The 14,363-nt window shown below is 45.7% G+C and overlaps 1 protein-coding gene and 1 long non-coding RNA gene across 4 annotated transcripts in view; one reads left to right on the top strand and one right to left on the bottom strand.

Annotated features, from left to right (window-relative positions):
• Nucleotides 1-1,822: 1,822 nt before the first annotated feature.
• Nucleotides 1,823-5,698, top strand: LOC129523706 (uncharacterized). 3 transcript variants are annotated; one of them, XR_010134766.1, is made up of 4 exons: nucleotides 1,823-1,948; nucleotides 2,266-2,319; nucleotides 5,229-5,380; nucleotides 5,477-5,698. It is a non-coding gene; the product is annotated as an uncharacterized lncRNA (long non-coding RNA). The 3 variants fall into 3 exon arrangements; XR_010134765.1 differs by lacking the exon at nucleotides 2,266-2,319; XR_008667281.2 differs by lacking the exon at nucleotides 5,477-5,698 and having other exon boundaries at nucleotides 5,229-5,454.
• Nucleotides 5,699-11,994: 6,296 nt separating this feature from the next.
• The window catches only part of EXOC4 (exocyst complex component 4), an 804,715-nt gene continuing 802,346 nt past the window's right edge, over nucleotides 11,995-14,363 (bottom strand). Inside the window, exon 18 of the mRNA XM_019031456.4 lies at nucleotides 11,995-13,470. Coding sequence (XP_018887001.1) covers nucleotides 13,233-13,470 — 238 coding nt within the window. The 3' untranslated portion in view covers nucleotides 11,995-13,232. The remainder of the gene's footprint in view (nucleotides 13,471-14,363) is intronic.

Raw genomic sequence — 14,363 nt, 5'->3', positions numbered from 1 at the left:
TTGGCAACAGTCATGTGCAATCCTGTCTTTGTCCTCCCTCTGTATCCCTGCTTTCATGCCACTGTAAGCTTGCTTTAAGCTAGCCCACCCCCTTTTGTGAAGTGTGTATAAAATTCAGGTGCGGTCTTTGTTCTGGGCCCAGTTTTTTGGAGGTGAGTCAGCTGGGCCTGAGTGCACTCAATAAAGATTCTCCTGTTTCAACCTGAGGTCTCTCTCGTCCTCCTGAATCCCGCAACGGTGGTTAGTTTTATATGTCAACTTGACTAAGCTAAGGGATGCCCAGATAGCTGGTAAGACATTATTTCTGGGTTTGTCTGTGAGGGTGTTTCTGGAAGGGCTTAGCATTTGAAGCAGTAGGCTGTGTAAAGATCTGTCCTCACCAATGTGGGTAAGCATCATCCAATTTGTTGAAGGCCCTGATAGAATAAAAAGGTGGAGGAAGGACAAGTCTTTCCTCTTTCTTTGAGTTGGGATATCCATATTCTTCTGTCTGTAAACATTGGAGCTCTTGGTTCTTGAGCCTTTGTATTCTGAGACTTAGACCAGTCCCCCACCTTCAACTCCCCCACTGAAAGTTACACCACTGGCTCTACTCGTTTTCAGGCCTCCAGACCTGGGCTGAATTACCTCACCAGCTTTCCTGATTCTCCAGCTTGCAGATGGCAGATTATGGAACTTCTCAGTCTCCATAATCATGTGAGCCAACTCCCATAATAATTCTGTCTCCTCATCTCTCTCTCTGTCTTGCTCTGTTCTCTCTATTATACACACACACACACATATGCAGATCCTCAACTTATGATGGGTTTATCAGGATGTAAGTCATGGAGTGTTACTGAATGAATATTGCTTTTGAACCATTGTAAAGCCAAAAAATTTTACGTCCAACCATTGTAAGTCATTGATCATCTGTATATGTAATTCTAGGGGTGCAAAGATTCCATGTATCTGCTGAGTTCTAACAAGGATAGCACAAAAAAGTGAAGAATATTTGTTGTTCATTTATTGAGATATACATATATATATATACACAATTATAGATGATAGTTTTTTCTGTTTATATGTTAGATATATATTTATATATTTTGTTTATATGTTGGATATATACATATATCTTAAAGATATATATATATATATGCTATTGGTTCTATTTCTCTGGAAAACCCTGGCTAATACACTCCTTGAGTGAACAACACATACTTGTTGCTTCTGTCTTTTTTTTTGAGAGAGAGAGTCTCGCTCTGTTCCCCAGGCTGGAGTGAAGTGGCGTGATCTCGGCTCACTGCAAGCTCCGCCTCCTACGTTCACACCATTCTCCTGCCTCAGCATCCCGAGTAGCTGGGACTACAGGTGCCCGCCACCATGTCTTGCTAATTTTTTTGTATTTTTAGTAGAGACGGGGTTTCACAGTGTTAGCCAGGATGGTCTTGATCTCCTGACCTCGTCATCCACCTGCCCCGGCCTCCCAAAGTGCTGGGATTACAGGCTTGAGCCACTGCGCCCAGCCTTGTTGCTTCTGTCTTTAGGACAGACATGTACTGACTGAGGACTTGTTGGGAAATCACTATCTTTTCTCATCCTTCAGCCTCTAAATTTGGCTCTTATTCTCAATCCTCCACTCAACTAGTTCTCTTTAAAGTCAAAATTTCATCCCTCATTGAAATTCCCTTGCTCTTTCTGCTCTCCTCACTGTGATCGGCCTCTTCGTTGTGTGTATCAGTCAGGATAGGGAGGGTTATGCTGCAGTAACAAACAATCTCAAAATGTCAATGGCTTTAAACAACAAAGATGTATTTCTTACTTACCTCATGTGTCCACTGCAGGTCAGCTGGGGCTCTGCTCTGCATCTTTCTCCCTCTGGAACCCTAGCTGAGTGAGTGGTCACTATCTGGAACATTGCTGGCCATTGTGACAGAGGGGGCACTGAGCTCTGGAGGGTTTCACACAGGTAATTAAATGGCTTTGGTTGGGAAGTGACACCCTTCTACTCATAACTTATTGGCCACCTAATCCCATGGTACCACCCAAACACAGAAGAGCCCTGATATGGTTTGGCTGTGTCCCCCCCCAAATCTCATCTTGAGTTGTAGCCCCCATAATCCCCACGTGTGGTGGGAGGGACCCAGTAGGAGATGACTGAATCATGGGGGCAGTTTCCCCCATAATGTTCTGCAGTAGTGAATAAGTCTCATGAGATCTGATGGTTTTATAAGGGGTTTCCCCTTTCACTTGGCTCTCATTCTGTCTTACCTGCTGCCATCTAAGACAAGCCTTTCGCCTTCCACCATGATTGTGAGGCCTCCCCAGCCACGCGGAACTGTGAGTCCATTAAACCTCTTTTTCCTTATAAACTACTCAGTCTTGGGTATGTCTTTATCAGCTGTGTAAAAACGGACTAATACAGGCTCAGAAATGCAATCCTACTATATTCCTGGAAGAGGGAGAGCAAGATATATTGAGAACCTAATGAAAACCTCAGACCTGATTTCATATAATGCACTTATACACCATCACCCCAAATTACCCATGCTGTATACATGTAATTCTAGAGGGTTCAAAGATCCCATGTATCTGCTGACTGCCAGCAAGGTAAGAAAAAAGAAGTCAAGAACATCCAAAATGTGCCAGGCCTCCTACTAGGCAGGTTTGCCTTGGCTAGTTTTCATGACTGCACTGTGCTCATCCTCCCCATACTCCTGAGTTTTCTTTTGCTTCACTTTCTTTGCTTACTTTTTTTTTATACTGTGGAGGTTGACAAAATGCATACCTTCATCTCAGCCCTCACACTGATTCTCTAGCTCCACTTGTTTTTCAAGACCATGGTCCAGTTCCATTTTCCCAGTTAAGTTGTATTTGACTAACGATAGTCTACAATCATTATTCGTTTTACTGAGTTCCTCAGAAATGCTCAGTGAGTCTTCAGTGGTACACTGGCTTACAATACTCCATAGTGGATTCGTGTGTGTTGCCCTGTTCTTTCCATGTGACATTCATGTCTTTGAAGGCAGGACCTTGCCTCTATCCCTCCACTTGGCAGTCTAACAGCATGATTCACCTGGGGGCTCCCAAATGCAGGATCCTGGGAGTGGCAGTCGAGACCTGGATGCTGGTCCTGGCTCAGACATGAACTAGGCATCCCCACTCTCCTCTTGGGCCTCCTCCCTTTGCTCCTCTGGCTCCTTTGAAAAATGAGATGGTTGGGACGGAAGCTCTCTCAGGTTCTATCCATTTCTGTGAATCCACAACAGGTGTTATTGAGAAAGTAATTGATGCCAACCCCTCACCCAAAATTAGGATAAAAGATTCCCACTGCCACCCTATAGGGTTACCTGGGGATTGCTCTTGAGTCCAGGCTCTCTTTATCCTCAGAAATCTGGTTAACAAACTTCTTGTTTCAGCGCAAAAGAAAAGAAAGGGGAGAAGAAGGGAGGGGAGGAGAGAGAGAAAACTTATCTTCACTCAGATACTCCCTCCAGCAGCCTATTGTTTTGAAAGGTCTAGGCCCAGGGAAGGAGGGTTTGCTCTCCCAGTGGCAGAAAGGAAAGAGACTCTGGCGTCAGGAGGAAAGAGGAGAGAACTGCCCAACCTGGAGTGTTGGGTCCCCCAAAGCTGAGAAGAGACGAGGGCTGTAGCATGCACGGTAGCTCCACGACATCCAGCTCACAGTGCCCACAGGGGGCAGGACCTCGTGTCAGGCAACTGTGAGGGATGCCTGTGGTGGATGGACACTGAGGCCTGGAGGTCCCCGGAACAAAGCCTGGGCACACTAGAAAAGACTCTGCCTGTGGAGGGCAGGGCCTGACGACAGCACCAGACAGTGTTTAGAGTCTTCACTGTGTCGCAGAAGGAGCCCGGGGAAAGAGTGATCAGGATGCCCTGATGATGTAGTGCTCACCCCGCTCTCCTGACCTGCTTCAGCAGCAGGGTGTTGGTGCAACCTGAAGGAGGGGAAGCCTCTCCCCAAAACCCCCATCCCCTGCCTGTGAGTAAATCACAATGACTGGAGTCGGACTTCTGCTGAGAATGGTTAAGTGGGGGCTCCAAGCCAGATTTGATTTTTAAAAATTAAAAAAAAAAAGAATGTGACATTTTTCTCACCTCAATTTCATAGAGCAATTTGTGAACTTATTAGAAATCCATGGGCTGACATTCCTCAGCCGAGGTAGAAAGAGTAACAGCAAACTCAAACCCCAGGCAGAAGGCCATTACGTCTGTGAAGGTCTGGTCCCTAAAGGGTAGTGGAGCCTTCAGAGTTAATGAGATGCACATAATATGCTGGCAGGCAATGAGATGCAAAACCCTCGCTAATAGCTAAAATGGAAGCAGGCTTAAGGAACCAGACAGACACTGAGGGCAGTCGGCATGTGTGGGGAGGGGGGCTGAAACAATCGTGTAAGATCAGAACATCCAGTTTCTGTGATGAGGATGGACGGTTCTGGGGGCCTTTAGGTGTCCACATACAGCAAGTAACAGTCTTGGGTCCACGCTGCCACAGCCTGGGCCTTCCTTTGTTGTTGTTTTTTTTTTTTTTTGAGAGGAAGTCTCTCTCTGTCGCCCAGGCTGGAGTGCAATGGCACGGTCTTGGCTCACTGCAACCTCCGTCTCCCAGGTTCAAGTGATTCTCCTGTCTCAGCCTCCTGAGTAGCTGGGATTATAGGCACCCGCCACTATGCCCGGCTAACTTTTTGTATTTTTAGTAGAGACGGGGTTTCACCATGTTGGCCAGGCTGGTCTCAAACTCCCGACCTCAAGTGATCCACCTGCCTCGGCCTCCCAAAGTGCCGGGATTACAGGCATGAGCTACCATGCCCAGCCTAGCCTGGGCCTTTCTAACCAAGAAGCGCGGTAAGCGAGGCTGCACTCTTACACTTCAACACAGCAGGCTTTCTTGATAGTGTGTCTGAAACTCCTCAAAGAAACAGACAGGATAATATTATTTGTTATGTATATATAATACTTATGACATGCCAGGCACTGAATGCCTCTGTTGGACAGGAGCTATTAGTATCACTGTTATCCCATTTCAAAGATGAGGCAACTGAGGGCATTTTTAAGCACTTGTAACCACATCAAACCACCTGCAAAGTTGATGGTCTTCAGGACACGCTACTCCCAAATCTGGCACCTTAGCATAGCGAACAGTTTAAGCAGAAGGAATTTGAGAAACAGCACGTTCAGGAAGGTTTCTCTGACCTCCCCTGACCATCCCTCTTCTTTCCCCTCTGCAGCAGGTCCTAAAACCTAGGAAGACTTTTCTGACCTTCCCCTGAAGCAGGCCTAAGACCCTCCTGTGTGAGAGCAGGCTGGGCGATACAGCGAGACCCTGCCTCGAAAACACCGTCACCACCACCACCACAAACAACAGCAAAACCCCACCCAGGTTTAATTACTTCTTCAGGTCTTCATTTTTTTCATGTATAACTTATATTAAATAAATTAGTATGCTTTCTTCTTCTTAATCTGTCTTTTGTTACAGGGGTTCCAGACAATGAACCTAAGATAGATAGAAGGAAAAGATAAGTTGCCTCCCCTACAAAGGCTAAGGCAACATGTTGAGCCAAGATACACCAGATTCTAGAACCTGAGCATTTAGCTTCAACCTCTTGGGGTTATCTCCAGCCTCCAACTGGTGGGGGTCAGCCCCTGAACCAAAGGTTTGTGTTTCCAAGATTTCTGTCAATGTACTGGTCACAGGGATGGGCTCAGGCAGCTGTGGGTGGAGGAGAAGCAGAGAGGAGAGTGGGCAATGGTGGCCCCAAATGTGGTCCAGAAATGGTTCCTGCTGGAGGTTACAGGAGAGGACAGGGTGAATGGATGAGTCAGACTACCAGTATCACTTGGGGCTCAAATATAGCATGTGAGAGTCCCTGCCTTTGCCACACTAGACAAGGGGGTTTGGCTCAAAATAGAGCAGAGGGGGGTTCTGTAGCAGTGAGAGAAATCTAGCATAGTTGACTCCATCTTGCTTCTAACCCCCAAGCAAACTGCCTTTGCTCATTCCTGCATGTAGGCCCAGCTAACTATGGGAGGAATTTAGTGTATAGCTTAACTTTAAAGCAAGGATGATAATAGGGCCTTCCCCAAACTAACCCCTGAGGAGATAAGAAGGGCATACACCCAAGAACAATGTTATGCTAAAGACTTGTAGGAGTGCTGTGACATGAACAAAGAAAAAGAAGTTATGAAACTCCCTCAGACTCTTGCTGACACCCAGATGTCTGTGGTCACCTGTCACCTCCTGACCTTAACCCCCTCCTTGTTCCCTTTACCCAGTATAAAAAGAAGCTTGAGATTCATACCTTTGAAGATGATTCTTTAGGACACCAGTCTGCCATCTTCTCAGTCTGCTGGCTTCCTGAAATAAAGTCACTTTCCTTTATTTGGAAAAAATAGTTGAGTATGTCTTGTCTTATTGGCTGTTGTGAGACGAGTGGTATGAGCTTTGGATTTGGCTACGGTTCCAAGCATGAACTCTGGTGTTGGGCAGAGCTGGCTCACTTACCAGATCTGGTGCAAAGCCCTTAATCCGAGCCTTAGTTTCCTCTGTAAGGTAGGGATGATAATAATATACATCTTGTAGGATTATTGTGAGGATTAAATGAAATAATGTGGTAACGCATTTAGCACAGCACCTGATACACATGAAGTGTTCCATAAATGGTGTCTAGAATAACGTAGTAGCAATCATAAAATAAAAACAACCACAAAAACCAGCTACTAATGGTTTCCTGATCTCTCTCACACAGTAAATAAATCCTTGTGTGAAAGAAAACTTGAGCTGGTGATAATTAAATCAGTTTGGGATGAGGAGATTGCTGGGTTTTCTGTTTGGAATCAGGTTCCTGCCAGAGTATCTATTGCAAAGTCAGCAGGAATCTGAGGTCACCTTTCTAAATGGGATCAAGGAAAATGGGAACTGCACTCACCCGAAAACACCTAACTTCCTTATTTTTTTTCCAGTTATTTGTACACACATAAGCGGTCACATACATCTTAATAGTATGCATGTGGCTTTTACAAGTCATTGCGTTCTTAGGTTCCCAGGGACTCTTGCTCCAGGTGTGTAAATGTCCTGGCAATATTTTTAATTACAGACGCGTCTTTGGCCCAGACATGTTAAAGCAGCCCCTCCTCACACGGTGTACGTTTCATCACACTCACACCTACCTCCATTAGCAGAAATTCTTTCCTGGTGTTTGTGTCTTAGTTCACTTTTAAAGAAATTTCCAGCTCAGTTCCAATGGCTTTTGCATCTCATTACACTCTTGATAATTAGCTCTATCTCATTACACCCCAGCCCAGTTGGAATAGGATTGGTTGTTTTCAGGTGTAAACCTGTGGTGTGCATCTTACTACACCTCTTCAAAATTCCAGGCAGGCCTTCCGCCTGCGCCAAATTAGGACAACTACTTCCAGCTGCGCACAGTTCATTACACCCTCCATTTCAGGAAAAACCTCTGCTGTATTTCACATCCGGTCACACGCTTATTAATTATGTACTTCTTATAACAACTGTGCCTAATTAGGACAGGGTTGACACCTTGCCGAGCCTAGTGATTCTTTATGTTTTCTTGTTCGTGGTACCTCATTACCCTCCCTCCAAATTATGTCCAATTTGTTTTACATTCCTGCCACATTAAGACAATCACTCTCAGGTGTATGTATTTCAGCACCCACTTTGCTTTCCAAGCAAAATTGTGTTGACCAGGACTCTCCTTGTTTTCACATCCTGCTAGAGGGACAGCCCCTTGGCTGGTCTTCTGATCACATCTGCCCTGAATGAAATGACTCTGGCTTGGAGCTGGCCCCTGGTCTCTCTCATTGGTTACTGTGAAATTTCTGTGCCCTGGTCCTAGGGAGGCAGCCACAGCAACGCACCAAAGTAAGAATCCTGAATTCAATGGCCTCAGTCCATTCATAAAGGCTGTGGAGTGGGAATCCATTAGTTCCATCAAGAAATGGTAAAGGGGCCAGGTGTGGTGGCTCATGCCTGTAGTCCCAGCGCTTTGGGAGGCTGAGCCCCAGGGGTTTGAGACCAGCCTGGCCAACATGGTGAAATCCCGTCTGTACTAAAAATACAAAAATTATCTGGGCATGGTCTGTAGTTCCAGCTACTTGAGAGGCTGAGGTGTGAGAATCGCTTGAACCCAGGAGGCAGAGGTTGCAGTGAGCTGAAATAGTGCCAATGCACTCCAGCCGGGGCAACAGAGTGAGACCTTGTCTCGAAGAAGAAGAAAGAAGAAAGGAGAAGAAGGAGGAGGAGAAGAGGATGGAGGAGGAAGGAGAAGGAGCAGGAGAAGGAGGAGGAGAAGAGGAGGGAGGAGGAAGGAGCAGTAGGGGGAGAAGAGGAGGGAGGAGGAAGAAGGAGAAGGAGGAGGAGAAGGAGGGGGAGAAGGAAGAGAAGGAGGAGGAGAATGAGGGGGAGAAGGAAGAGGAGAAGGAGGAGGAGGAGAAGGAGGGGGAGAAGGAGGAGGAGAAGAGGAGGGAGGAAGAAGGAGAATAAGGAGAAGAAGAAGGAGAAGGAGAAGAAGAAGAAGAACTGGTAAAGGGGAACTGCTAGTTGTGCTAGCTAGTGGGGCACAGTGGATCGTGAGAGTCCTAAGCTTCCAGAGAAGCAAAGCTCAGAAGAGAGTGCACAGAGTCAGGCTGAAATTTGAGCTGTCTTCCTAAATGAAAGGGTGGTCACAGAGAATCGAGAGGGGAAATATGGACTCTGGGAAGGGTAGATCAGAGAGGAGTTGTAAGAAGCCAGTGGAAGTATAAGCTTTGTGTCACAAGGGGCTGTTTCTTTTGCCTGTCATTGCCCGACTCCCATATCAACCTGAGCTGTAACAGGCAATTCTATTTGACTGACTGAATGAATGCATTAGTGCTACGAAATTCACGGATATGACTTGACAGTAAGTAGCATCAGGGTTTGGTTGCCAATTCAAGTTGTCTGTATTGGAGTTTTTCCTCCCAAGCTATTTGAAACATAAATAAGGACCGTCAGGCTCAGAAAACATTCAGACAAGAATAAAGTCTTGGAGAGAGGGTGGGGCTTCTTGGAATGGGGTTACTCTGCAGAAGGCAGTAACTGCTGGAAGAGGATCCCACCAGATTAGTAGTAATGTAACAGAAGTAATAGTACCTAAGGATGGGCAAGATACAGCCCCTATATTAGTCCATTTTCATACTGCTATGAAGAAATACCTGAGACTGGGTAATTTATAATGAAAAAGAGGTTTAATGGACTCACAGTTCCACATGGCTGGGGAGGCCTCACAATCATGGCGAAAGGTGAAGGAGGAGCAAAGTCACGTCTTACATGGCAGTAGGCAAGGAGAAGTGTGTGGGAGAACTGCCCTTTATAAAACCATTGGATCCTGTGAGACTAATTCACTATCATGTGAACAGCACTGGAAAAACTCACCCCCATGATTCATTAACCTCCTACCAGGTCCCTCCCCTGACACGTGGGATTATGGGAGCTGCAATTCAAGATGATATTTGGGTGGGGACACAGCCAAACTGTATCAGCTCCTATCCTCAAGTAGGTCAGAAACAAGGAGGAAAGGTCATGAAAAGCAGAGGCTTTTCGCGAGGTTTCCAGTATGGTGTCAAGAGTTTCAAGAGTATGGGTTTCAAGAGTATGGGCTGTAGCAGCTCAGGCCTGGTCTTACCACTAAACTTGAGCTGATCTGGACATACTAAAAAATAAACTTGTCTTTCAGAGCTTGGAAGCAGGACTTGTCCTTAACTAGCAAGGTCAACCTGAGGAACCAATCCTTGTCTAATTATTGGGATGAAATCAGTGTGGAGGGCGAAAATGTTCTAGTTGGGCAGTAAGATTTCAAAGCCCTACTGTGAGGTAGGAATAAAAACACTGCCTAGGATGAGAGACCCTGAAAGAACCTGTATTAATAGAGCAGGTAGAAAGAAGTGCCTGTGGGGTAAGGGGCACAATATCACCCAAAGAGTAGTTTCATCTATAAATTGGAAGGTATACTGACAGGCAATAATATGATAGCTAAAAGTAACCACAAATATAGAAGAAACCACCACCAGCACTTCCAAGAACACAATTTGCCTGTGTGTGTGTGTGTGTGTGTGTGTGTGTATATATATATATATATATAAAATATATATAAAAGAGTTGGGTCCTAGCTGATAAACTACCTCTTTTTCAAGGAATTTATTCCAACGAAGGCTAACTTGAAAGAGATTCTTTCAGTAGTTTCTGGGCCCTTGGGTATGGAAGAGAGGAAAGTAATATTTATGATAAGGGTTGCTGTGAGGACTAAATGGGAACACATGCTAAGTACCAGAGAGTAGACAACAGTGTTAGAAGGAAGTGCTCTCTGGGAGCTGCTGTTCTGAGAACCAAGTTGGATGACATCACTCCAAAGCCTTCCTTCTTCATGGTCATGTTGATTTCCCATCTCAGGACCCCTCCTACTCCCGTGGGCCTACTCCATGGCACAGTGACTAGTGATGCAGGCAGCAGTCCACATGTCCCTCCCATTTGTACCTCTGTATAAGAATGAGAAAATGGTTTGCTTTGCTTCCAGCACCCCTTCTGGTAAGGTATATTTCGTTGGCCTTTTTTTTTTTTTTTTTTTTTTTTTGAGACAGAGTGTCACTCTGTCGCCTAGGCTGGAGTGCAATGGTGTGATCTTGGCTCACTGCAACCTCCACCTCCCAGGTTCAAGCGATTCTCCTGCCTCAGCCTCCTGAGTAGCTGGGATTACAGTGTGCATCACCACACCAGCTAATTTTTGTTTTTTTAGTAGAGATGGGGTTTCACTATGTTGGCCAGGCTGGTCTCGAACTCCTGACCTCCTGATCTGCCTGCCTCAGCCTCCCAAAGTGCTGGGATTACAGGTGTGAGCCACCATGCCTGACCTTTGTTGGCCTTCTTATCTGCAATAGCACACTTAGGGAGAGGTCTTCACGCAAGAACATTACGTAACTGTGTATGTGTTTCGTGGGCCCTGTCCTTGGCAGACCCTGGCTCTCTCTAGCACTTTCTGGTTGGTCAAGGCTGTAAACAGCACAACAGTCTCACAAAATACTCCTAAGTAGGACCAAAATGTGGAAATCTTCACTGTGTCCCAAATGCATATAGGTTGTGAGGTAGCCATTGACCCTCCACTGAGTGTGTCACTGGCTGTTCTTTACCTGTGGAAGAATAAAGACTGATGTGCCAACCTTCAAAGAAACTTGGATGTCCTAAATGTCTTGGAAGAGTCCCACAGTCCCTTTCCTGTGCAGAATTGCCATTTTCAGTCCCGTCATTGCAAGCAAAGCAGAGATTTCACTTTCCTAAATGTTGCCCCTGAAACAGCTCATCTGCCATTTTTTGGTTGGTTCTCAGGGCTCTTGACATTCTGCTCAATCCAAACCCACGTTTCTTTTTTAGCAGAACTTTCCACTACTTCCAAGAAAATTAGTCTGAGCACTCTCAGTCTCACCCTGGCTCTGCTGCCATCACTGTCAACACTCCGGGTTCTCCGCCTGGAGTGGACAGGAAGAAAAAGGAAAGGTACAGAATCAATGCTGGGGGTCACGGCCATGAAGCAGCAGCTTAGGCAACCCTAATCTCCTCTCATCCCCCCTTCTTCCACTCCTGCTTCTAGGGTAGACTATTTCTCATGATATCGTTTAGGGCAGTATGTTTTTCCACAGTTGTCTCCTACAGAGATTCAACTTCTTCCCAGTCAGGCCCTTGGAGCCGGACAGATTGACTACATTCCTTCCCACCAGAATCCCCTGGAACCTCCAGCTGCCCACTGAATCCCGTTCCCGGCAGCCCCACTGCCTGACCTGATTCTGACCCAGCCCTGAGTTTGAGCTGTTGGGATTTTTGGCTCCAGTCCAGTTCCCACACTGTTAGATAATAAGGGTGTCCTCTTCATCTATCCATTTGCCCTTGTGTGTGGTAGCATGGAGCACATATTAGGCTTCTGGGGAATATTTGCTGAATAAAGAACACAAGAAAAATAACATGAAACATTTAAGCTTCTCAAAACACTTTTTAATTCTCCATTTTTCCCATCAAGACCAAAGTTGTACAAACAGGTACAAAATCCCCCACCTTCAGGGTGTGAAGCATCACTGTGTGTGGTCCAAGTCCCATCTCCTCCCCTTTCCCTTTCCACGAGTTTTCAAGATGTGGCCCAGTCAGTGCATTGCTGCCTTCTATGACCTATGAACCATGGGCAGCAAGAGGACTGGTGACCGGGGGACCTGGTGAGGTCCAGTGTGCCAGGAACATGGTAAGTGCCCACATTGCGGGGGAGGGAACAATTCAGAGACAGGCTCAGCTGGAGGCCGCACAGAGGAGAAATGTCACTCTGTCCCATCTTCCCTGCATTCAGCTGAGCTCAGACCAAGTGAGCACCTAAGAATCATTTACCCCCAAAGGATGTTTCAAGTGAGATGCAATGTTCTCTAACCATTATTCTCTCAGAAATTAGGGGGGGCGGGGCGGGGTGGGAATCAAGCAGATGTTTGAATTGCCTTTCATTCCTCCATATTTGTCTAATTGTCTGGCTCTTGGTTTTTATATAGCAGAAATAAAACAAAATGGCAATAAACCAACCTACAACCTGTGAACAAGATACAGCATACAAAACTGTCCCAGGGACTGGGATCAAAAGACTTCTATTCCTAGCCCTAAATTAGAGGTTCTGTTTTGGTTAGGGAAGTTTGTGGTAAACAGCAGCTGAGAAGCCATTTATTTGATTTTGGCAATAGAGACAGACAGCAATGCACATACACTTATTTCATTGAACTGTAAACGGATAAGGTCAGGAGAGGAAAAACTCTACTGTTTATGTAATAGAACCCTACTAAATGGTTTTGGAAGGGACTAAAAGTTAGGTAGCAGCCTACTTTCCTACTTTCCAAGGCTGGAATTATATATATATTGAGTAATAAATCAAATATTAGTAATCCATCCACTTGTTTTTCAGAGTCCAACAATTTGATACCACCTTCCTCCCTATCCCACCCTAGTCCCGTTAGATTTGACTGCATTAAAGTAGTTGTTCAACCAAAACACTCTGTACTGTCGCCTTCCTTTAGCATTTATATGAAAAGCCAAAACCAGAGAGAAAGAATCCTTACACCTCCTCTCCACTAAAGTATCACCGTAGAGAAAACTAAGCTCAGAATATACTCAATAACATACCAAGGAAAGAAGTGAGTGTGACTGAGGGGACCCCCGTCACCAACCGCAGTACGCCCTGCTAAACGGTAGTTATCTTCTTGTCCTTGGTGGCTTGCTTGATGGCAGCCTGCTCGCAGATGATCTCTTTGAGCCTCTGCAGCCTCATGTTCTGGGTGGTCAGTTCCCCCACCCCAGTCTGGCTGCGGTGCAGCAGGGTCAGGGCGTGGATGTACTCCAGCTCCGTGTACTTCACACCCTGGTCCACCACCAGGTTCAGGAGCTCGTCAGCTGTGTTGTAAAGCATCTCGTAGTACTGCCTGAGAAAGCAAGAGAGAACACTGCTCGCTGGTTCCACCATTGGTAACATCCATCTCAAGGGGACAAATAGCTGTCTATACATTGATTCCTCTACTTACTTCATAACAATTGATCGGCAGGCAGTGTTCTAGGCCCCACCAACAGAATAAAGAACAGGACAACCACAAGCTCTGTCCTTTGGAGCTCATGGGAGCTCTCTTCAGGAGAAGTCTAAGTGAGGACCCAGGGAGGCCGCATACCTTTCAGTGGCTCAGCTCATTCTACATTTTTTTGCTAATTTTGCATTTACCTTGGGAGAAAGGAAAGAAAAGTAGGGGTATAGCCTGAAGAAGGAGAGAAGGCATTGTTAACAGGTTTTGTCTCATTCAATCCCTCATTCATTCATTATTCATTGGAGGTTTTGTAAAATACTGTACATGGTTTTCTGCCCCATAAAGTGGGTTAATAATAGTACCTACCTCTTGGGGTTATTGAAATAGTTGAATTAATTAATACGTATAAAGCACTCAGAATGGTGGTGCTTCATAAAGATTATTATTATTAGAACTATAATGATGCTAATATGTGATAGTAATGTAATAAAATTAATAGTAGTATATAAGGATGGGCAAGACACAGCCCCTTTCCTCAAGTAGCTCAGAGACAAGGAGGAAAGGTCCTGAAAAGCAGAGACATAAGGATTCCAGTGCTGTTGACCAAGTTCATTCCCGAGCACTGTGCCACTTACCCCTCACTCCACCCAGGGGCTACACCTCCCTTTTCCTAGATACAAAGACGAAAGCACAGAGAGGTTAGAGGGCTTGCCCATGTCACAAAGAAGGGACTGACTATGCCAGGATCTGACCCCAGGTTTCTGACTGTAAGTTCAAGACTGTTTTTTCACGGACACTTG

This window comes from Gorilla gorilla, chromosome 6, assembly GCF_029281585.2.
Source record: "Gorilla gorilla gorilla isolate KB3781 chromosome 6, NHGRI_mGorGor1-v2.1_pri, whole genome shotgun sequence".
Lineage (NCBI taxonomy): Eukaryota > Metazoa > Chordata > Mammalia > Primates > Hominidae > Gorilla > Gorilla gorilla.
This window is presented reverse-complemented; position numbering and strand designations above follow the sequence as displayed.